Source organism: Lissotriton helveticus, chromosome 3_1 (assembly GCF_964261635.1).
Source record: "Lissotriton helveticus chromosome 3_1, aLisHel1.1, whole genome shotgun sequence".
In the NCBI taxonomy this organism is placed as follows: domain Eukaryota; kingdom Metazoa; phylum Chordata; class Amphibia; order Caudata; family Salamandridae; genus Lissotriton; species Lissotriton helveticus.
The window spans coordinates 1,650,823,368-1,650,848,256 of NC_136061.1; the positions used below are offsets into that span (position 1 = coordinate 1,650,823,368).

Below are 24,889 nucleotides of genomic sequence, written 5' to 3' on the forward strand. Positions count from 1 at the left end.
AGGCACATATAACATGGCAAAATTCACTTTTCCACAGTATGTGGGCCACTGGATATTGTCTCACATCTCCATGCACACACCTGATGTTCACCTTCTCCTTGGGAACGTACTGCGATTGCAGTACATGTTGGGACTGTACAACAGATTGTCGGCAACCCGAATCTAACAATGCTTGGATCAGGGACCCGTTAACTCTCACACTCACTCTGAAGCAGTTTCCCATCTCCGCTGAGTAGAGCACCGTTCTCGGGAGGTATCCCACCTTCATGCGTTCTTCAGTAGGCTTTCTGCGGGGGCACAACCTAGCGATATGTCCCCAAGTCCCGCACTCAAAGCACTGGGGTCCAGTAGGCCCTGGGGGTTCAGGCCTCCAGGGGCGTGGTCGCGGGGGTTCGATTGGTCGGGGGGTAGTCTTTTCTCTGGTTTCGGTGGCATCCTTGGGGTTTTTTCTGTCTCCCAAGAAGGGGTACGGGGCTGAGCCCGGGAGAAAGTATTAGCCATTTCCACTGCCTGTGTAGTGGGGAGGTTGTGGTGCTGACGTAACCACTTTTGGGTCGCATAGGGCAACGCCTCTAGAAACTGTTCGAGATAGATCCGGTCCATTATTTCCTCCTTTGTACTGGTGGTAGGGGTGAGCCATTTATCAGCGGCCATTTTCAGTCTAACAAATAACGTTTTTGGGTTTTCACCTGGGGCACCCCTTTCCTTTCGGAACCGGAGGCGGTATGCCTCTGCATCCAACCCCAAATGATCGAGAATGATCCATTTGATGTCTATATAGGGGGTATCTCCATTCGGATTAGCCACTTGGTACGCGGCCTGGGCCTCCCCTACCAGGAGGGGTGCCAGGAAGAAAGGCCATTTAGCGAGGGGCCACCCGCAGGCCCTCGCAGCCCTCTCAAAATTCAGCTCGAAAAAATCCGGGTCGTCCCCCGGTTGATACTTCTGTAAGGATACGCCCCCTGTTCCGTGTGGTATCACTCTCTCTTCGCCTGTCCCCATGGCTGGCCACGTTTTAGGGGTTTCCCCTGCATGTGCGGTCATTGCGGCTTTCATGATTTCGCGGTCTTCCTGGGCGGATTGCATCTGTTTCTCCACAGTCCATTCTAAACGCTCTTGTCCCTTTATAAGCTCCTGCACCACGGTTTCCGTCTCGGTTAGGCAGATGGGGGGATTGCCCGCATTCTCCACCACTGTAACCGTAGCGGTAGGAATGGGCAGGAGACGTGTTCTGGTCAGGGGTTGATTTATATTAGTCAACAGAAAATCAGTACATGTGGGGCGTGAAGACACTCTTCGTGGGGAACGGCTCCGGTCTGTCCGCCTTCTCCTCCTCCTCGGAACATCTTCTTCCTTGTCCGGTCGGGCGGGGCTTCTCCGGAATCTCGACTCCTTGGGCTCCGTGATGTCAGCACACGCTCGAGGCGGGGAGAGAAGGGACACAAGGATCAGTTCCGATGCCCTCTGTAAACAGTGTAGGGGAAGGGAGTGAGGGATACACCACTAGTGAACTCTTCGGCGTCGGGGTGAGAAAGGGTAGGGCGGTGCAGAGACGGGAACACCGGAGTAACACCCAAGAGAAGCTGTCACGTCTCGGACCCTCCCTCGCGTCCCACCCAACCCGCAATACAATCACGTACCTCGTGGAGCCACACGCCTCCTCCTAGCATGCGGCTGTGCGGCGCATGTTGTCGTTGGCCTCCTGGCTCTCGTCGCAGGGACGGCTCCTCACTCACGGTCCTGCTTCCCACGGGTACGTCGGTCAGCTCTTCGGTTCTCTCCAGCCCCGATACTACGACTTCCTCCTGTAGAACGCCGCTCTCCTCCTCGCCACGAAACACACCTCCTCCGGTGAACAAGCACACCTCTTCCTGCTTCAGCTCGGGTTTTGACGGGACGTCGGACTCCGCCCACTCTCCGACACTTGACCAATTAAAGGAGCCGCACTCCTCGTCCTCTTCGGCTACTGTCCAGGGCAAGTCGTGCCGCCACCATTCCTGCTGCTGTTCGTGTGTCTGCAGAGACAAGAGGGAGGGGTCATGGGGTACCCGAGTACGGGTACTGGGGTGTTTAGAACGAGGTGGCAATGGGCTCCCCTTGTTACAGTTTCTAAAACGAAACCTTGAAGGATCTACACAAATGACCCCTTGCTAAATTCAGAATTCTGTCTACCTTTCCAAAATGTATAGCTTTCCAGGATCCACTATTGCTTTCATACCCATTTCTACCATTAACTGGAAGGAGGTTGAAAGCACAAAAAATAGCAAAAATAGGCAATGTACCAGAAATATGCCAAAACTGTGTAAAAGACTTTGGTTTCCTGACAACAGTCTGTTTGTCCCTGAAAGCTGGGAAGATGGTGATTTCAGCACCACAACCCCTTTGTTGATAACATTTGCAGGCAAATTTGGCGTGGATACCTTATGTGGTCACAAAGTTACAGGGGCCTAAGCGCGAACTACCCCAAATAGCCAAAAAAAGGCTTAGCACAGGGGGGGGGGGGAAGGCCTAGAAGCGAAGGGGTAAAACAGATTACGGAGGTAAAATATGAGGCCTTCGTGCTTTCCTCCTTATTCCCCACATGTGGGCAAAACTTTTGCAAGTGAGCAGGCAAACAGTGGTCTAGCGTCAGATTTAAGAGTGCGCAGGGCCACACCATGCTCACTGGTTCCCAACTGAAAGTCAAAGTCTAATTAGGCTTTAGACAATTACATAATAAAAGCACATCACAAAACACAAAACATTAAAAACACAATATACCTATTTGTATAAATAAATAATACAACATTTTATAAAAGCAATGTTTTAAAAAGGATAGGAAACATGCTAATATCCTTACACATCCCAGATAAAATTACAATCCATAAACAGTTACAATAAAGGGGGTCCTTGCATTGACGTCCTAAATCTTACCACCCCTTTAGATATTTAGCAATATGAGCGGTGTAAATTTCATCATCTAGAAGTTGAAGTTTAATAAACGCAGGTCAACATTGTCTCAGAGCTTGTGATTTCAGAATAGGTACAATCCATCTTTTCCTAATTAATAAATAGAACTTGCAAAAGAAGATAACATGGATTGTCGTCTGAGGAGAAATATTGTTGTAAGGACCTAGGCACAAAGAACGTGACCAATAGTTTACCTGGGGGAATGTAACCATTATATGGATGTTGCCTAGATGTAGACGCGTCAGAAGTATCTTATCGTAAGCACTCAGGTTAAAAGTTAAATAGGGTTGAATTCCTGGATGGATCAGTTGGTTAGCACTGACCAATGTTTTCGTAATACTGGAAGACAGCCTTAACATCTCCAGGTGGCTAGTACATAATGACTTTAGTTCCTTTCTTGAGACTTTGGTCAGACATTCTGGATTGACAAAGTACTCAGGGTGAAACAAACCAGGGAATACGTAGCAACCCTTGTAGGCTCAAACAATAATTGATCACATCCCGGTTAAGGCCGGTAGAAATGCCAGCCCAAACTTTGCGGCATAATAATATTGACTGGATTTGAATTAAATCGGACATGTATGGCAGTCCCAATTCGGCGTGACAAATATACGTTGCAGTACTATTTGGGACAGCTTGAAGATATTTTAAAAATCTATTCTCAAGTTTCTGGATGGATGGATACAGCTCAATACAGGGCAACAGAAATGCACTTGGCTGTATAGATTATCAACAGATCATTAATTGGGCGCTTGCCTAACCTCCTAGAGAAGTTTACCAAGGCTCCTACCGATTAAGCAAAAAGCAGTTTTCTGGAGTTAATTGCATTGACCCAAGAGCCCCTATTGTCAAAAACAATGCCCAGGTACGAGAAGAACTTGGCAAATTCAAGCCTATTATTATCAATAAAAAGCTCTCGACACTTGGTGATGAACTTACTACATTTCATTGTGAAACTTTTGGCGATATTTACATTGAGGTCAAGGCTAGACATGTAGGACGCAAAGTGACAATTCTCTGCAGGCCAATTGGGGTACGGGCTAACAAGACTGCATTGTCGGCATACAAAAGTACGCCAATTGTCCGTTTACCAATAATAGGTATATCCCAACATTCTCTGGCTAAGGTCTCCCCCAAGCTATTTATGTAGAGTGTGAACAGGAGGGGGCCTAGCACGCACTCCTCCCTTACCCCCTTCCTGACAGGGAAATTACCGCTAAGTTTACTGGTTCGACCGAAACGAAGTCTGGCCCGGGCGTCTAGGTAGGGCTGTTTTAGGAAGTTTATAACAGGAAGTTCTACACCCATGGCATCTAATTTGCCCTACAGCTTCTGATGGTTATCGCAATCAAAGGCCGAACTCAAGTCGGCGAAGCACAGGTATAAACTCCCCCTTTTAGCAGTGGCGGTTTTACTATATGGGCGGTGGGGCGTTGCCCCACTAATAATTATCAGGCAATTTATTCGAGCGGCGCGTTAATAAAAGTTTTATAAATTAACGCGCCGCTCGAATAAATTACCCGATAATTATTGCCCTGCGCCTGCGGCCGTGCGTGGTGTCAAGCTGAAGCTTCACTCGTCGTCATCATGTGCTGTCTGCGTCTGACACTGGGTGGCGCTGGACTGGAGGGCCGGCACAGTGCGCTCTGCGCATGTGGTGTCTTCCCGACTGCCTTTGTGCAGCTAGCAAAGTAAAGGGTTTGGGAAAAGCAAGCACTGCAGAGTACGGGGTTTGCTTATGCAACATACCCCAGTGCTTAAAAAATGAGCGGCGTTTTTTTCGTGCTCAGGCGAATCCTGATGCTGCTCTCTTTGGAGAGCAGTTCTCCTCTAAAGAGAGCAGCATCAGGATTGGCTACTGTGTACTGTACTCTGTAGTGTCCTCCCCTCCTGTAACAGTACAGACATACTCTTCACGGTCTAGTGTCTCACCGCGGGGGTGGGACATCTAACACGTGGTGGGCAAGCAATGCCCAATCACTGTAGTGGCTTAGTGTTAAGCCATTCAGTGATTGGGCATTTCTAGTTGCTGGGCCAGTCAGTGTCACTCAGACCCTTCCCTTCTTCCTCCTTGTGGTCTCCTCGTGGTCGACTCGTCGTGCGCATGAGGGACAGAGACTGTCTGGTGACTGTCTGAGGCCTCACTGTGACTTCACCTAGTCTAGTCGCCGTCGAGTCTGTCAGCGTTCAGAGACAGATCAGGTGTGAAATTCTAATCCTGGACCTGTGTGCACTGTGCAGGTATGGATCTGAAAAATAGTATAAAGTTAAACTTAAGTTGACGGTGTTTGGAGTGAATCAATATCGACATTTATTTCAAATGCTTAGCATATCTGACATATTTTGTAATTTGTTCCATGAATTTCAGATTATTTTAAACAGCCAACAAATCCCTGGCATCCTTACATCCAACTTTGCAGAAAACCAAATGCTTCTAATATTTTGAAATGCAGGGCTAGCGAGGAACTTGCCAGGACACAGTTTGATGCATATATTTGTCTGATGTCTCCGATATGCTTTTCCTTCAGTTATTTTACTTCGGAATATTCCATTGTTTATTCCTGGTGTCTCTATACTCTACTCTGTTGAGCATATCGAGAATGCAATTGATCTAGTATTTCTGGATAGATGCATAGGCAGCGTTACAGGGAGCATCACTGTCACTCACGGGGGTGGGATCTCTGCACACACATGTCTTAGGACGGCAGAGCAAATGACGTGACCTGGCCTCATTTTCTTTAATCACATTATGGAGGGGTTCGTCTTAGCAGCAGTGCACATTGACGGTAACCTCTTTGATTGCAAAACGTTCATTTTTCAGCTGTTCTTGGATGTCATCAATATTTTTCATGAAAAGATAATGCTGTTGAATGTGTACATTTATCATCATGCTATCAAAATTTTCAAAGCAATGCCCTCCCGAGGCGGTGATACAGTAGTCAACCTGGAGTTTCCAGAGAAATAAAGGATTGGATATACAATTAATATTTAGTAGTCACTAGTCAGGTTAAATGCATTTTATAGCAACAAAGATCAAGTGGACTCCTGTGGGATGAAAGGGACATTTTGATTTATGTATGGTAAGCTAGACAGAAAATCTGTATCGTTTTATTAATTCCCAGTGTTTCTGTGCAAGTGTAGAGATATTTCATTTAATTCCTTGCAGCCCAACCATCGGCGTATTTATCACTGTCTGCGCCAGCCCTTTGCACTCGGCGATACTCTGATGTTTGTCCCTGCGCTGCTGCCATAAATTATCGTCTGGTTAGGTACTGGTAGTATTTATACTGTCGCTGCGAGCCTTCTTCCCGCAGTCTTTCCTGCTAAGTGACGTATGGCTGGGTGATCTTTCAGGTTTTTAACGTCATTAAACCATATGTGGCAAGTCTTGTTATCTTGCCTTTTATAGCCTTTTGCAAATGTGCCGCAAAGTCATGTGTCTTGGCAGAGAAGGTCTGACAGGAAAGTCTCACAGGCTGACTTCACATTGCCCCCCTGTGTAATTTAATGGCACTTTTAACCTCCCAAGTGCTAACAGATGTCCGAGCGTGTGCTCTCACAGACCATTTTGGTCACATGCATTAATCAGTTGCTTGGACTCCCACTGATTTCTGTGCATTGTGGTCAGTGGTCGAAGTGGGAAAACAAAAGTAGGGGAACTGTGGGTGGAGAATCAGGGGGCGGGAATAACCGAAGATTGAATCAGTGGGCGGAGTCGGGGGTGTGGCTAGAAATAGCAAAACATACCAATTTTTTGTACGTTTAGCATTTCACTAACCAGTTACAGCTTATAACATTATTTAATTAAAAGAATAGATATGTTTATTTGAGGTTTAATTCAGCAAAAAGCAAACACGCATAGGAAATACAGGTTTATGTAAAGCATGTGAAATATAAGCAGGAACAACATGTTACCTTAATGCTTTTACTCTCATTGTTCAGAAATCCATGATTCTTTTTTGTCTCAAACATTGAGGTCATGAATACAGGGATCCTTATGGACAAATGTGTTAAGCAAGGCTCAGAAGAGAAAGGGACTCTTCAGGAGAATCTAGACTCAAGGAAACCCGCAAAGGCTCCTTCATATTCATGTCAGCCAGCTAGCTGCTCAATCATAATATAGCAAAAAGAACAACTGGTGGACAGAATCCAGAACCATATCATACATTCACCCCAGTACAGAGATCTGGGCCTAAATCCATTGTTTCTTTGCTCACCATGCCATTCCAGTTTGGACCCAGCCATATGCAAATCAGTCTTGATCCTGCACCCAATGAGAACAGTCCAGCCCGAACTGCCAGGCCAGGTCCTCCCTGGACCGGAATCAAGCATCCTAGGACCGGTTTCGGGCTTTCAGCCCTCATCGACCAGGATAGCTTGATTCCAGTGGCATGGAGAGCACGGGACTATTGTCTGAGCATACCTGTCCCACTCGGGGTGACAAATGCACAAAAAACAATTGATGGACAGAAGGCAGAACAGTGTCATACATTCACCCCAGTTCAGAGATCTGGGCTTAAATCCATCGTTTTCTGCTCACCATGCCATTCCAGTTTGGACCAAGCCATATGCAAATCAGTCTTGATCCTGCGCCCAATGTGAACAGTCCAGCCCGAACTGCCAGGCCATATGTATTCAAGTGTCCTTTCATTCGGGAAGTGAACACAAAGCAGTACCCACTGAACTATGCACATAACATATTGCTCTTTGATATGCATGGTACATGTTCTTTGCAGCAGGCATATTACCACTCTGCACTACCTTAGATGAGTAAAACAGCCACTAGACAAAACATGCTCCCATCTCTCTCCAGCAGGTACATTGATCACCAAAGTTATCTTGGCAGTTGTATTGTTGACCGAAACCTGCTGAATATACAAAGAACTTTGCAGTGTTTTTAAAACTCCTGCACTTGTACAAAACCGGTCCCCCCAAACTAAACTGGCCCCCTACCCTTCCAGTCGCCCTGGGAAACGCCTGCTCCTGCCCTTTCACTGCTCCAGTCCAGTCAGTACTCCTGCTCATGCTTGATCAACACTCCTGCTTCATCAATTCCCCTGCCCCCTCCCTTCTCCTGGCCCGTCACTTCTACTGGCCCGTCACTTCTACTGGCCCGTCACTTCTCCTGCCCTGTTCACTGCTCCTGCCCTGTTCACTGCTCCTGCCCTGTTCACCGCTCCTGCCCTGTTCACCGCTCCTGCCCTGTTCACCGCTCCTGCCCTGTTCACCGCTCCTGCCCTGTTCACCGCTCCTGCCCCGTTCACCGCTCCTGTCCTTTCACCGCTCCTGTCCTTTCACCGCTCCTGTCCTTTCACCGCTCCTGTCCTTTCACCGCTCACGCCCGGTTACTGCTCTAGCTCATGCCCCGTCACTTCTCCTGCCCCGTCACCTCTCCTGCCCCGTCACCTCTCCTGCCCCGTCACCTATCATGCCCAGTCACTGCTCCTGCCCCGTCACTGCTCCTGCCTCGTCACTGCCCCTGTCCTGTTCACCGCTCCTGTCCTGTTCGCCGCTCCTGTCCTGTTCACCGCTCCTGTCCCGTTCACCGCTCCTGCCCCGTTCACCGCTCCTGCCCCGTTCACCGCTCCTGCCCCGTTCACCGCTCCTGTCCTTTCACCGCTCCTGTCCTTTCACCGCTCCTGTCCTTTCACCGTTCCTGTCCTTTCACCGCTCACGCCCGGTTACTGCTGTAGCTCATGCCCCGTCACTTCTCCTGCCCCGTCACTTCTCCTGCCCCGTCACCTCTCCTGCCCCGTCACCTCTCCTGCCCCGTCACCTCTCCTGCCCCGTCACCTCTCCTGCCCGTCACCTCTCCTGCCCGTCACCTCTCCTGCCCGTCACCTCTCCTGCCCATCACCTCTCCTGCCCATCATGTCTCCTGCCTGTCATGTCACCTGCCCGTCACCTCCCCTGCCCCGTCACCTCCCCTGCCCCGTCACCTCCCCTGCCCCGTCACCTCCCCTGCCCCGTCACCTCCCCTGCTCCGTCACCTCTCCTGCTCCGTCACCTCTCCTGTCCCGTCATCTCTCCTGCCCCGTCACTGCTCCTGCCTCGTTCACTGCTCCTGCCCCGTTCACTGCTCCTGCCCCATTCACTGCTCCTGCCCCGTTCACTGCTCCTGTCCTGTTCACCGCTCCTGCCCCATTCACCGCCCCTTTCCTTTCACCGCTCCTGTTCTTTCACCGCTCACGCCCGGTTACTGCTCTAGCTCATGCCACGTCACCTCCCCTGCCCCGTCACCTCCCCTGCCCCGTCACCTCCCCTGCCCCGTCACCTCTCCTGTCCCGTCGCCTCTCCTGCCCAGTCACTGCTCCTGCCCAGTCACTGCTCCTGCCCAGTCACTGCTCCTGCCCAGTCACTGCTCCTGCCCCGTTCACTGCTCCTGCCCCGTTCACTGCTCCTGCCCCGTTCACTGCTCCTGCCCCGTTCACTGCTCCTGCCCCGTTTCCTCCTCCTGTCCCGTTCCCTGCTCCTGTCCCGTTCCCTGCTCCTGTCCTGTTCCCTGCTCCTGTCCTGTTCCCTGCTCCTGGTCCTTTCACCGCTCCTGTCCTTTCTCCTGCCCTGACACCTCTCCTGCCCTAGTACCTCTCCTTTCCTGTCGCCTCTTCTGTCCGGTCACTGCGGTCACTGCTCCTGCCCCGTCACCTCTCCTGCCCCGTCACCTCTCCTGCCCCGTCACCTCTCCTGCCCTGTCAATTCTCCTGCCCCGACACCTCTCCTGCCCTAGTACCTCTCCTTTCCTGGCGCCTCTTCTGTCCGGTCAGTGTGGTCACTGCTCCTGCCCAGTTCACTTCACTCCGTGTACAACATTGACAAAGGTGTCAAGTATCCCACAGTACTCTGCTTGGGGAAAGCTCCTCTCTAATCAACTCCGATCTCAGGGGCACTTGATATGTTAAAGGCAGAGGGCAGGCGCATTGTCATTCTAAAGGGGCTAATCTGCCTCAATCGGAATGACAATGGCCTGCCCTCAGTCTGTGCGAGCTCAGGGGGCGTGGGGGCTGCTGCAGCCTCTGGCGTACATCAGAGAAGTGCGAGCAGCCCCTGGAAGCGGAATGAAAAAAGTTAAGTTGGACTATTCTTGCCGTCCGGGACGCTTTTTTGAAAGCAAGAAGTAGGGGAACGGACTGAACAATTTTTTAGAAGTGGCGTGCCCTTCCGTCCCCGCCCACTTCTATCACTGATTGTGGTTGTATTTGGTTTCGCGGTCTGCTTAAACAATCAAATACAATTAACAACAACTCGAGCTAAGGTAACTTTCCTCTGAAATGCTTGCTTTTGGTCTCTGGTGTGGTCAGTTTCAGCTGCGTGGCAATAAGGGCATGGTAGGTAGTTTTATGAAAACATGAAGCATTTTTGTTAATTTACTCTAGGTTATGTTAATTTTGTTATAATAAATTAAGTTATAACTTATGATGTAGCACTTACCACAACTCCTCTGCTTCTAATCTATGTAGCTAAACTTGTACCCAGTTTGCACCTGATCAGTTCACTGAGCTCAAAAGGGTAGAAGGATGAGTTGGCCATGCAGAGATTCGAATATATGACCTGCATGCCACCACATTTCTCAGTGGTGAGTGTTTAACTCTCTTGGCCATCCCGGCCAGCCATTTACATGGCCTCTCGGCGCTATCTGAGGAACCTCCCGCATGGTGACGAGTTGTGCATCGCAGGCAGGGATGTAAGCCATCATCTAAGATGTTGTAGTTTTGTCTTTTAGTATTTCTCAACTGTTAAAGTCTTGCTCATGGAGCTGATATGTATGACATTGGTGTTATTGAGAGGTAGCACTTTGATTGTTTTCTTGAACTTAACTCTTAGCAAATGTTAGTTTAAGATTCAAACGGGTCAAAGTAGAGCTTGCTTGGGTGTCTTGATTGGAGTCAAACATAGTAGGTATTTTTTTTCTTTTTGTGGATGGGGAATGCAAAAAGAAGCGTCTTTGATCAGACCCTCTCTACTCACTGGTAACGCTAAAAATGAGTTACGAATGGATGTCTATCAGGTGCTATATCTGATCTAAACAAAAATACTAGTACAACCAAAACAATTTATCCTGATTTTTGAAGATCAGGATCTGCATGTGTAAACACCACCTTGTGCGTATGTTGTGGATACGGTACAAAAGGGGTGGTGGTGATGGACGGAGCATCTGAGCCAATCAAACACTCACACCCAGTCAAAAGATCAGGGTTTAATCCACCACCGTTCTTTAGCCCACTCTGCCACCCCAGTTCAGACATGGCTATATGCAAATCAGTCTGACCCTGTGCCTCATGGGAACAGTCCAGCCCAAACTGCCAAGCCATGCCTTCCGTCCATCACCACCCCCTTTTGTACCGTATCTTGTGGATAGGCAATGTAGACTTAAAAGTTAGACGATAATAATGAAAGAGTAATATCATATACCTTCCCCCACCGTCATGCCAAGAAAAGCGTCTTCCCTCCTCCTCGGTAATGCCTCCTAATGTTTCACCCCCTCATTTCTCACGCTGCTCTTCTTTCCTTCCTGACTCTTTTGCCCTCTTGTAATGTTTACTCCTTACCTCTCAGACCCCTTCTGTGACTTGTGGGTCTGGCTGTTTTCACTGCTTACTCCATTCATTTTCCACACTTGGAGTGTAAGACTAGCTTCTTCTAGAAATTGTAAAATAACCGTCACCAGGGCTTTATGTGGAAGCTTTTTCATTGTTATATACAAGCCACAGTTGCTGCTTATTTATCTTTTGCAACTAACAACCATCGACAAAGCCAGTAGTCCTGACTTCTTGTAAGTATGATGTTACTTGTTGTATCATATATCTGGATGCAATGACAATAACAACAAAATACCAGTTTTCAGTCTTCCTTTGAATTTGTATTTGTTGCATATTTTCCATAGTGCATGTATTGTTTCAAAGGAAGATTAATTTTCACTGGAGAAGATTTTACCTCTATAATTTATAGATCAACCGCTCACTACGTGCTACGGGGGGGCTCATTTTGCGTTACACCACTGTACATGCCTGCCCATAATTTACAGTTTGAGTGCTTTTGTTAAAAGTCTGTGTGTTTGGTTGACACAACTACATTTTGTTGTATTTGCTTTTCAGCATTTGGTAAAGCCCCAGGCTGCCGAACTAATTTTTGGGCAAATCAAGCAAAGAAGAAGAGACGCCAACCTCCTTTTCCGCTACAACACAGCCAACAATCCCAGTGTTTAAGGTAAGGAAACTGCTGCTATATTTTACATTCTAGTAGTCCAGGGCTATGTAAGTTGTGTACATGGTGGGTGGCCTCTAAATACATGCACCAAACCTCATACGTTGTACTTTGATTATTGACAGGTAACACTAACATTGGTAACACCATGAATACAGTAGAGCATCTACTTGCAAAGCCGTTCCTTGGACTGAAACGTGAAGACAAACTAATTGTAAAACAATTAGGACCTTACCGGCCAGACCTAAACCTACAACAAAGTTCCCTAGACAGAGGGAAGCTTTACACACGTTCTTTCACAAACACCTGGTACACAAAAGTTGATTGGCTTACAGGATGTGCTTCAACAAATACTCTGTTCTGCTTCCCCTGCCTGCTGTTTGGTGGTGAAACTCCTTGGACCAAAAAAGGAGTAAAAGACTTGAAGCATTTGTCAGATAAAGTAAAGAAGCATGCACACACGAAAACACATATGGAAAATCTGACAAGACTGGGAATGTTGGGAGATAAACCGATTGAAGCCCACATAAGCGAGGCCTACCAAACAAATATACGGAAGCACAATGAAGCAGTTGATAGGAATAGACACGTGCTATCAAAAATCATTGACTGCATTCGTTTCTGTGGTGATTTTGAACTGGTTTTACGAGGGCATGATGAATCGGAAGGCTCTGCAAATCCTGGTATATTCTTAGGGCTTGTGGACTTAATAGCAAGCATAGACCATGTATTCGAAGAACATCTATCAAGTGCTACAGTCTTCAAGGGCACCTCGAAAATCATACAAAATGAACTGCTTGAGTGCATGCTAGAGATTGTAAAAACCACTATCGTACAACAGCTGAAAAACACAGACTTTGTGGCTATTCAGGCTGATGACACCACTGATGTGGCCACGAATACACAGTCAGTATTGGTCTTTCGATACCTTGACAGTGACAACAAAGTTGTGGAACGCTTCTATGGATTCACCCATTTAAAAGACGCTTGTGCAGAAAGCATTTCTTCAGTTATTCTACAGGAACTAAACTTCATTTTTCCAGAGCAGCCTCAAAAACAAAAACTGATTGCACAAAGCTACGATGGTGCTGCAGTAATGAGTGGAACCTCCGGTGGAGTACAAAAAAAAATTAAAGATGTGTACCCTATGCCCATTACGTGCACTGTTATGCCCACCAACTAAATCTGATTATGCAACAATCAGTAACAAAGATCTCTGAGGCAAAGATATTCTTCTTGGATGTAGGAGGAATGGCAGCATTCTTCTCACGCTCCCCCAAAAGAACGGAGGTACTTCATACCATTGTTAACAGAAGGATTCCAAAGGGAGGCCCAACTCGTTGGAATTTTCACATCCGTACAATCCGCCTAATATACCTATATAGGGTTGATCTTGAGAAATGTTTTGACACCATAGAAGCCAATCAAGAGTTTGACTACAAAAGCCGGAATGAGGCCCGTGGCTTTGCTAGAACACTGCAAGACAGGGAGTTTCAGTTTTTGCTGTTTTTGTTTTTTAAAATAATGCTAAAAGTTGAAACACTGTATGACACGTTACAAAAACGTGAAATAGATACTATCCATGTGGAAACAGCTATCAACGACTTTGTCACAAGCATAACGAAAGTCAGAGAAGAGGTTGACAATTTAGACAGCACACTGCCAAATGATTCTACTTTCTCTAACCGCAGAAAAGACATCAGCAGTCTAGTCCGAATTTCCAAAGAGATATGTGACACTATAATTATGCAGGCAAAGGAACGCTTTTCTTTTAAAAAGCATTTGGTGAGTGCCACATTACTAAAAAGTGATCTGTTTGCTAAATATGATATTTCCTTCCCTGAGCAAGCACTGAATACCGCTGTGGATGCTTACCCTATGCTCAACAAAGAGGATCTGAGAACAGAATTAACTGTACTGTATGGAATGCATGTATACCGGCAGGCCACTAATGCAATTTCTTTGCTTGCTTTAATTCTGAACCTTAACATGCAAAACACACTAACAGAAATAGTGACTTTATTAAAAATACTCATCACCACACCGATGACAACAGCAGAGGCGGAACGTTCCTTTTCCGCTTTGAATAGAATTAAAACATTCCTGAGAAATACCATGATTCAGGAAAGGCTGAATGCCTTAGCAATGCTTTCCATAGAGAGTGAGTTAGTTAAAAGAATACCAGACTTCAATGTTCAAGTCATTGAGAAGTTTGCTTCCATGAAAAACAGACGTGCTGATTTTCATTACAAAAAGTGAACACTCTATTTAAATGCTGCTAGTTTGCGTCCTGTTTATTTGTTTGTTATTAAAATACATCTGTGAGGTACTCAGCAATGCATTGTGTTTCAAAGTCTGTTATGAAGCTCTGTGGTTATTATGAAGATGAATAAGCAGCTACCTATGTTATATGATACCACTTTATTAATGTAATAACTGCACTTTCACAATTGCTTTATTAACCTTCCTGCTTTCACAAATTTGCATGAAAATTAAATGCTGCTAGTTTGCGTCCTGTTTATTTGTTTGTTATTAAAATACATCTGTGAGGTACTCAGCAATGCATTGTGTTTCAAAGTCTGTTATGAAGCTCTGTGGTTATTATGAAGATGAATAAGCAGCTACCTATGCTATATGACACCACTTTATTAATGTAATAACTGCACTTTCACAATTGCTTTATTAACCTTCCTGCTTTCACAAATTTGCATGAAAATGCACCATTTGTCCACTCTTTTTTCAAAATTTTCTCTGGGGGAATTCCCCCCGAACCCTCCTTAAGGGGTTCGGGCTCGCTCGCTACGCTCGCTCGCTGCGGTGCAGTACGATTTACATTTTACGCCTCACCACTTTCAAATGTCACCAGCCGCCACTGCCTTTTAGCCTGTATATATTTCCCCAGTAGGAAGCATAGATTCAAACTCTGTTCCACAATTCCCAGGCCTTGGCGGAATCCATACTGTAGCTTCTAGATGACACCAGTGCCCTCAGCCCACAACTGCAGTCTATTTAGAATGACACGCTCGGCCACCTTCACAAAGGAGTCCAGCAGCGAGATGGGTCTATAGCAGGCCGGGTCATTGCCGTCACCCTTCTTAAAAATGGGGAAAAGTATAGATTCCGTCCAGGTCGGGTTGAAACCTTGTGTAAACAGGCCCGTAAGACCAGGGTTAATAATGGGCCCCACAGCAGGGGGCAAGATTTGTACAGTTCCGCTGGTATACTATCTGGACCCGGAGCTTTTTTGCCTATGCTAGCATTGATTGCTAAAATTACCTCGTCCGTATTGAAATCAATATCAATTGGGAGAAGACATGGTGGAGCTGTTCCAGAATCCTCAGTAAGGGCAGTGTTATCATGGGTACAGTACAATTTAGAAAAGTGGGACACCCACTGGTCTTCCCCGATCGAAATTTCAATACTGTTTACATATTGGCGTGAGCCACCTGCCTTTTGGGCGGGATTAAGCCTGGCAGGTGAAAAGGACGTGTGTACGTTATTCGTTTGGAGCAAGGCAGCTAGGACAGGTCTTAGAATGTATTCAATTGCCAAACCAGGTGCTTATAAAAGAATTCAGAGAGAGAATGCAGCATCTGAACTGGATATATACGTTTCTGTCAGTTGGTGACTGGAGGAGGTCAAAGTAGTCAGTATCTAGTTGTTTTAAAATCACCATGTTCTGCTGTTAGCCTGCCCCTCGCGGTGCTCCTGGATTCAATCTGAGCTACCCAGTCCCAATGCAGGGCTTTCACTTGTTTTTTACTAGGAGGCACTAGGGGGTTTAGAAGTATCCCATTGGCCCTTGATCCTTCTAATTTCTAAGAGGCACTTGGTGTTTTTATCCTGCCTATCTTATTAAATATATCCAGAGAACTAACTTCCTCAAGTACAGTGGGATACGAGCACAGTTCGGGGGTCGTTTTTATTCTCTGCCAAAAAGCAGTGGGCGTGGTTTGGCTAAGTATGCGACAAATTTATGGCCCATTTCCAGCTTTAGAAGATAGAGTGGTGTACTCGAGGGAAGTGACACCAAACTCCTTAATAATTTATTCTCAGACATGGGGAGATTTTCCAGTCTTTCAAAGCCCCACAGTTAGGCCCCATATAAGGCACAGCTCACCGCTTTAGAATTGTATTACTCAAGGGCGGCTGTGACAGGTTTGGTGTATGAGCGGCAGTGTTCTTTCTTTAGGACCCAAATTATTTGCTTGTACTGCAAATTTGCCTTGATTAAATGCGGTTTCCAGGACATATCTTCTGATAGTTTGATGCCCAGGTATTCAAAGCTATCCACCCTCTCTAGCGGGAAACCACCTTGAGTCGGTCATCCGCTATATGATTTATGGGGATTTAACATCATGTACTTTGTTTTTGTTGTATTGATTGCTAGGGCTTGCATGTCACAAAAGGCTTTGAATTGATTTATAAGCATCTGGGGGCCGACAGGAGTCTTTGAGACTAGGAGGGTGTTGTCCGCAAATAGTAGCGTTACAATTTTTTCAGGCCCTAGCCTTGCTGCATCTGCTGGAATCAATAATAGATATTCAACAACTTGGTTGATGTAGAGCGAAAATAAGGTTGGTGCCAGAAAGCACCTTTGGGGTGCACCTCTATTGATTTGGATAGTGTCAATAAATTTGGCTTGTCCATCCCAGCGCACTTTGGGATAGTTGTCCTCGTGGAGACTAATAATTAGGTTCATAATTTCCATGGGCAGCTCCATATCTGTTAGTACTTGACAAAAAGTGCTTCGGGGTACAAGATCGAAAGCAGTCTTCAAGTTGATGAATGCAACATAAAGACTTCCCTTGCCAATGGTCACTACCTTCCAACGAAGAGGGAGGTACAGGAAGACCTGATCTGTTGTCCCTGGCTTCTGGCGAAACCCCGCTTGGTAAGGAGGCAGGATGTTGTTCTCACATATCCATTCTTGGATCCTAGCCAAAACGGTGCAACTAAATACTTTCTGTATGCAATCAATGAGGCTTATGGGCCTATAATTCCTTGAGAGGTTCCGCTCGCCTTTCTTTTTTTTTTAAAAACAAATTTTATTGACAAATCACACAGAAAGTCGCAGACCCCTGTACCCCAGAGGTATCTGCAGGACACCAGCATACATATACAACAATGCAATCCATCAGTACTTTTATAATCAACGCATCGGGATCAATGTATATAGCTCATCCACCCCCTTCCCCTCCCCTGTCCCTCCCCAACTATCCCAAACTCGATCCCACCCGGATCCCTCCCCCCCTGCACGGTTTCCGACATGTCCGGTCATGTACACACACACAGCCCACAATAGAGCGCACTCAAACCTCCAGATCAGGGTCCGGTTCCACTGGTGGCTCCAGCCAAATGCCCCTGTAATCGGCCCATCTCTTCCAAATCTTGAAGTGTTTGCTGGGGCAGCCCCGAGCCAGAAATATAGGTTTCTCCATCCCCATACAGAAATCCAGGTCCCTTTTCCATGCTATGAGCGATGGGGCCTGTGGGTTCTTCCAGGCCCTCGCAATGTCTCTATTGGCCACTGTGAGACCTAGTAACAGCAGGTGTCGCTTATATATGTTGCCTCCCACCCCCTCCAGCACATGCAACAACCCCAACCGCGGCGTGCGCGGGAGCACCCAACCCAGCGCCTCATCCATACCATTCCAGACGCCACTCCAGAATTTACTTAAGCGTTCACAACTCCATACTGTATGGAAGAAGGTGCCCTCCTCATGTCCACACCTAGTACATTCCGGGGAACCAATTAGGCCCGCCCTCCAAAGCCTCTTTCTTGTATAGTACACCCTGTGAAGGTATATGAATTGTATCAATCGAAGACGGACCGATATGGCCGCTCCTCTAGGACCTCCCAACGCCTCGTTCCTGTCCTCCTCCTCCAGCGGCCCCACCTCAGCTTCCCAGGTGTCCTTAAGTGCCTGCAAGTCGGAGGAGCAGTGTATGATCAGGGACTGGTAGATACGTGAGATTTTCTTTGTGTCAATATTTCCCATAAATACTCGGGCCTCCAGCGGGCTAAACTCGGGAAGGGACGTCAAGCCCTCCAGTTCCGGGGCCAAGGCATGACGCAACTGTAGATACAGGAAGAATTGTGTGCGGGGCATGTGGAACTCTGTGCTTAGCTCTTGAAACGACTTAAGCGTCGTTTCCGACATAACATCCCCCAATCGGGAGATACCGATGGCGTCCCAGCCCGCAAATCCCGAGAGGGACGCCAGGCCTGGTAGGCGGCCATTGCCCCACAGGGGGGTTTCTTCAGTCAGGGTCCGCCAATACCCCATCCGCCGCAACGCGCGTCTCCAAATATCAAAGACCACCTGTGTCACTGACGGCAGGGCCCTGCGCCCCCTCGTCTCGTAGAGCCATGTGTGGAGCGTATAAGGTTCCATCAACAGCCTCTCTAGTGCGTAGGCCGGGTCACCTCTCTCCCCATACCACCAATCATTTAACGCTAACAGATGCGATGCCTGGTAGTAGGAAAGAACATCAGAGGTCGCCAGCCCCCCGCAATATGTTGAGCGAAAAACACGTGCGCAATGCCACCCTAATCGAGCCGCCCACCCAGAGGAATTGCCCCAGGGCAGAGTCTACCTGCTTGAACCAAGAGGGCTGAATTGGGTACTGATAATTTTGTAGCAGATACAGCAGTCTGGGTAGGGCCGCCATGTTAAATATAGCCGATCTACCATAAATGGTCAGCGGCATACGAGACCACACTTTAATATCAGCTTGGTTCCGTTCCCAGACCGGTGCTACATTGCGCTCCCATGCGACTGCCGGTATCTCTGTCAGAAATACCCCCAAGTATTTAAAGCCCCCTATTGCCTTCTGAAGTTCCGATGCCCAGCCTCCCAACGTCGGACCACTCCCCAGCACCCAGAGCGTAGATTTGCGGGGATTCATGTAGAGGCCCAAGGTTTCGCCAAAGATTTGCAGTATACGCAGCAGGCGAGGCCCCGATCTATTAAGATCCGTTAAAAAGAACAGAACGTCATCCGCGTACAATGCGATACGGTCTGATACGTCCCGCGACCACTCGAATCCTCGTAGTTGCGCATCGATCCGGACCCAGGCCGCCAGGGGCTCCACGGCCAAGGCAAATAGGTATGGAGAGAGGGGGCAGCCCTGTCTGGTGCCCCTCTGGATGGCAAATCTCGATGACACCGCCCTGCCACTCTAACAGAGGCGTCAGCTCGGTATACAGCAGCCTCACATATGACACAAAGACCGGCCCTAGGTTCAGTCGCGGCAGGAGCGAGAACAGATACGTCCAGCTGAGTGAATCAAATGCCCTGTCCATATCAGCCAGGAATAGTGCCGCCTGCGCCCCAGAGGACCGAATCGCCGCAACCGCGACGTGGGCTCTCCTAATGTTGTGCCGAGTCGCCCGCCGGGGCATGAATCCGGCCTGGTCTGGGTGGATAAGTTCGGAAATATATGGTAGTAATCTATTGGCCAGCGCTTTGGCCAAAACCTTGGCCTCCACATTTAGTAAAGAAATCGGACGGTACGATGCGTACTGCTCAGGGGGTCGACCTGGTTTGTGAAACACTACCACCTCGGCGTGTCTCCAGTCTTGGGGCAGACAACCCTGCTCCCTAGCCTCCTCTACCACCGCTCTGTAATGGGCTCCCAGCTGCAGATGGAATTTCTTAAAGAATTCGCTGGGGAAGCCATTCGGGCCCGGAGCCTTCCCAGTGTTCAGTTACCCAAGAGCAACTCCCAACTCATCCTCTGTCAGGGGCCTGTCTAGGCGTTCGCGGGTTTCATCTGTGATCGCTCGTGGCGGCAAGTCGTCTATGAATTTGGCGACCAGGTCCGCGTCTATGCTTTCATGTGGGAAGTATAGGTCCGCATAGTATGCCGCAAAGCCCTCCGCTATCAACTTGGGGTCTGTCATCAAGGAGCCGGAGTCATCTAGGATCCTCGGGGGGGGGGGGGGGGGGGGGGTCTGAGCATGAAACTGACCCTGACATAATCTATGAGGCATCGTCCCTGATTTATCCCCCCATTGATACACTCTGCTGCGGGTAGCCAGCCACATCTGCCGCGCCTCGTCCATTAACATTGAGGCATAGGACTGCTGTGCCAGCAGCAACTGCTCTACCTGTCGGTCTTCCCCGTCCAGTCCACTACGTCGCTCCAATTCCCTAATGTCCGCCTCGGCCTGAGTCAGGGTCTCCCTACGCCTCCTCTTAGCCGCCGCGCACCATGCAATATCCACGCCTCTCAGCGTAGGCTTCATAGCCTCCCAGAGTGTCCCCTTGGTCGCCACTGTCCCTACATTTTAAGCCTGATACTGCGCGATAGCCTTTTTCATGTGTGCTTGATAATCCCCTAGCTGCAGGTGCCAGACCGCGAGCCGCCAACGAAATGGCTGCCGCCGTTGATCCAGACCTATGTTAACTGTCGTGGGGGAGTGGTCCGACAACCCACGTGGCAGAATGTCTGCGGCCTCCACCCTACCCTGGGCCGCCAGGGGAACAAAGATATAATCCAGCCTGGAGAAGGATTTGTGGACCGCTGAGAGGAAGGTGTACTCCCGCCGCTCCCCATGCATAAGTCTCCATGTATCAACCCAACCAAGATTTCTAATCATATCATGCAATATGGTGTGCCCTGTCGCCTCCCTACCCCCTCCCGGCCTGTACCTATCACGCGCTTGATCTAACACATCATTCCAATCTCCACCAATGATCGCCAGTCCATTCGGGACCTCTGCCCACACCGCTAGTAACTTTTCTACTAGGGACCACTGCAGAGGGGGCGGAGCATACACACAGTCAAACACCACCCGTTCCCCCCCCAGCGTGCCCTGGACAAAGATGTATCGGCCCTGTGCATCAAGCCAGTGGGTGGAATGGACATATGGGACTCTGCGATGTATCAGAATAGCCACCCCTCTGGAACCTCTGGTAAATCCAGCATGGAAGACCTGTGTATAGCCAAATCTCTGAAGACACAGTGTTTTAGTCCCCAGGAGGTGCGTTTCTTGCAACATTACAACATCCGCCCCTGCCCTTTTGGCCGGTTTCAATACTGCCCCCCGCTTGATCTTATCCAGCACTCTCCTTACATTCCAACTAAGGACACGAAGTGTGCCCCCGGGTTCTACCGCCCCATCATCCGGGCTCAACATCCAGAACCCTTTGCATCCAATGAGCGTTACTCTTGCCTGCTGTGCGCATTCTCAACCCCCACCGGAACATTGTCCAGACCGTGCAAACCCCCCTCGAAACAACCGTGAACCGTTCCCCGAATCCCTCCCCTCTACCCCATACCTCAAGAAACAATGAAGTACCTGTCGCGGTGAAGCAGGGCCTCCACCCCAAACGCGGGGTCAACGACCTTCTCCACCAATGGATCCCCATACCCCTATGCAACTACCCTGAAACCTACACCCACCAACCCTCCCAGAAGGACCCCCTCCCCGCCTCTAGAAACCCCCCCCCCCATCCCCAGTCACCCTCCAGGCGTTCTCCGGAACCTTCATTCATACATTAAAGTCGCACATTCTTCCCCGTATGGACATGCCCCCAGATATGCCCCCGGACGGGGCCTCAATGAAGCAGAGGGCTGTAACAGTAGGTCTGCTATATGACTCGAAGTCAATTCACGTCCCCTTCTTCTGCCTCTCGGTCGCCCCCATCGCTTTCTCGGAGGCCACATCTGACGCCGACCGCTGCCGTGATCTGGATCTCCAATTACCCTTGCGCCCCCTCGCGAGAGGGTTCTGTCTGTGCTTCGTCATGTTGGGAGTCGGTGCCTCTTCCCTGGGGAGTGGTGGCCTTCACCGGTCTGATTTCGTCGGTCCACAGAAACCCCTCCTCCGGGGAGTCGAAAAAGTGTGTGCGGGATTGAAACACCACTCTCAGACGGGCCGGATATAGAAGGGCATACTGTATTTCAGGATCCCGCAGTCGGGCCTTGGCTGCTGCAAAAGACTGGCGCTGCTGTTGCACCATGCGGGTATAGTCTGGGAAGATCATGACAGTATGGTTTTCGTACCGCAATGGTTCTTTCGCCCTGGCCTGCTTCAGGACCACATCCCTGTCGTGGTAATTGAGGAGCTTAGCTATTACAGGCCGCGGCCGCGCTCCCTCCGGCGGTTTTTGCATCAGGGCTCTGTGTGCCCGTTCAATTATAAAGCAGCGAGAGAGAGTGTCCGGCGACGTCCAGCTTTCCAGCCACCTCGTCAGGAAGCGACTCCATATCTCCCTTCTCACAGCCCTCGGGTAGTCCAACAAAGCGGAGGTTGTTGCGCCTGGCGCGCCCTTCTGCATCCTCCACCCGGTGCGCCAAGCCTTTTTGGACGGATTCCAGATTAGCCACTTTACGTTTTAGGGTCACTATGTCGTCTTCTGCCCCTGAGATGCGTGTCTCAACCTCCGTGATACGGGAGACCGCATTGTGCAGATCCTGGCGTAGCAGAGTAACGTCTGACTCCACCGCCCGATCTTCGTATCTAACACATCGCGGGACTGAGTGATGGCCGCCATCAGCGCCGCATTGTCTGGCCCAGCCGCCTGAGATCCACCGGAGGCCCCGGCGCTGCCCCCGGTCCGGCAAATTTGTCCATCGGGCCTTGCTTAGGGCCTCCCCCCCTCCACCTGCGCCATGGGTCATGGCTGCCCAGCTGCGTCAATGTCTAAGCTCACTCAGTAGAGCCTCCGGCCACCGTTCGCACTCCTCGTTAGGGGGCCCCCACCGCGGTCCGAGATGACCGCCGGGACGCTGAGTGAGGCACCCCCCCGCTGTCTCCGCTATCGCAGGCCACCTCTGCTTCACTTCTACAGCGGCTGCCCGAGCTTCCGGGGCCCCACACCACTTCCCCTAGTCGCTAGGCAAATGCAGGCTCCTGTCGGGCGAGCCGCCCGTCCGCAGTCACGGCGGCGGGGCCCACGATCCCCTACCCGCGTACCTTGTTGCAGGAGCAGTCCCTCCCTTCACTCTCCGCTCACTCGGCAGGGGCCCCAAGGTGTTGTAGACTCGGCTGCGCCTCTCTCCACCAGTGTCCGCCAAGGTTAGGCCCCCCAGCTGCTTCCCGGGTTCCCGGGCGGGGTGCGCGAAAATCGAGGTCCCCGGCTGCGGCCGCCTGTGCAGGCCTCTCTCCCGTCCGTCCTTCTCACCAAGGGTGCGGCCGGGCTCCCAGCTCGCTGCCCACTCCGTCACGTGGCGTCACCCGGTAGGATCCAGCCTGGGGGCACTCAGCAGGGCTGCCTCCTGCCTGCTATGCTGTTGTGTGGCTGTGCTGCCCCGGCCCACGGGCCGGGTCCCTCCGCTCCGTGTCTCCCCCAGTACCGTCGGCTAGGTCCGCACCCCCCGGCTGGGAGCCGGGGCTTCTCCGGGCTGCTCCGGGACAGTCGCGACCTCCTGCCGCCGCTAGCCTGCCGACCTCCGCCCGGGCTTCAGCCGCCTTTGCGCTGCAACTACTGGGGTCGCCACACTCGAGCACCCCGGCTGCCGTTGACCCCGTAGGCCGCACTGGCCTGGATCGTCGGTACCCAGCCCCCCGGGCACTCAGCCGGCTGAAAAATCTCTGGCGATAGCCCGCTGGTCTCCGGTTCCGAACCCGACCCTCGGGGTCACTGCTTAGTGGGAAGTACAGGATCAATCTGCGGATGTTTGGCTGGCGGGGACGGAGCTCAACTAAGCTGCGTCCGCCATGCTTGCTGTCCAAGCCACGCCCCCCTCTCGCCTTTCTTAAAGATGGAAACCACTTCCACACCCTTCATGAATCGGGGATTAAAGCACCAAATGCAATGGTGTTAGAATGAAATTGAATGAAATTATATTTATATAGCGCATTTCTACCATGAGTCCTCATAGCGCTTATGGACCGCCTGGGGAAGGCAAATCAATTAGGGCACATTGTGAAACAGGTGAGTTTTGAGGAGATTGCGGAAGGCTAGTAAGTTTTGCTCACTGCGAAGAGAGGGGGACAGAGAGTTCCAGAGGTTTGAGGCATTCAGGGAGAAAGAGCGTCCACCCCACGCGCGATGGTCTTCCCTGGTGAGTGCGAGGAAGGCTGAGCTGGAACGAAGATTTCTTGAGGGTTGATAGGGGGTGACCAGGGAGTGTGAAATGGCCGGACCAGATTTCCACATGGCTCTATGAGCCAGGCACACAGACTTAAACTGAATTCTGGCCCGGATCGGGAGCCAGTGCAGTGTCCAGAGGGTTTAGCCGATTGTCTCTGGGGGATTTGGAGCAGAAGGTGGGCTGCGCAGTTCTGAATTACCTGGAGTCTTTGCAAGGTTGCCTGTGGGGCGCCCAGGTACAGCGCATTCCCGTAGTCCAGGCGGGAGAGTATTAAAGCCTGCACCAATATCCTTCTCGCCTTGAAGGGAAGCAGGGGAAGAACTTTCCTTAACATCCTCAGCAGGGCAAAGCAAGCAGCCGCTAGCTTGGTGGCCTGATAGCCAAAGCACAGAGAGCTGTCGAGCTATATGCCGAGGCTCTTAATCTGCTGCGTTGGAGCAGGCATTGGGTTAAGGGAGGTTGGCCATAGCTGAGCCGACAGGGGAGATGGCAGTTTACCCAAAAACATCAGCTCAGTCTTATCGCCATTTAGTTTGAGGTGGGATAGTTTCATCCATTCGGCTACTGCCTCAAGGCAGCTGCCTAGAGAGCTGGATGAGCCCTCTGGATGGTTCAGTGACACCACCAACTGGGTGTCATCTGCGTATGTTATAATCTGTATACCGAATGGAAGAACTACCTCAGCTAA

General features: G+C 49.9%; 2 protein-coding genes across 2 annotated transcripts in view; both read left to right on the forward strand.

Annotated features, from left to right (window-relative positions):
* LOC144823685 (protein mono-ADP-ribosyltransferase PARP14-like) overlaps nucleotides 1-24,889 on the forward strand; it is a 1,720,771-nt gene that overhangs the window by 303,589 nt on the left and 1,392,293 nt on the right. The gene's annotated exons all lie outside the window — the stretch shown is intronic.
* LOC144824288 (zinc finger MYM-type protein 1-like) lies at nucleotides 12,042-13,333 on the forward strand. The gene is made up of 2 exons (XM_078683415.1): nucleotides 12,042-12,153; nucleotides 12,276-13,333. The coding sequence occupies exon 2, from the start codon at nucleotides 12,299-12,301 to the stop codon at nucleotides 13,331-13,333; it is 1,035 nt and encodes a 344-aa protein (XP_078539541.1). The 5' UTR covers nucleotides 12,042-12,153; nucleotides 12,276-12,298.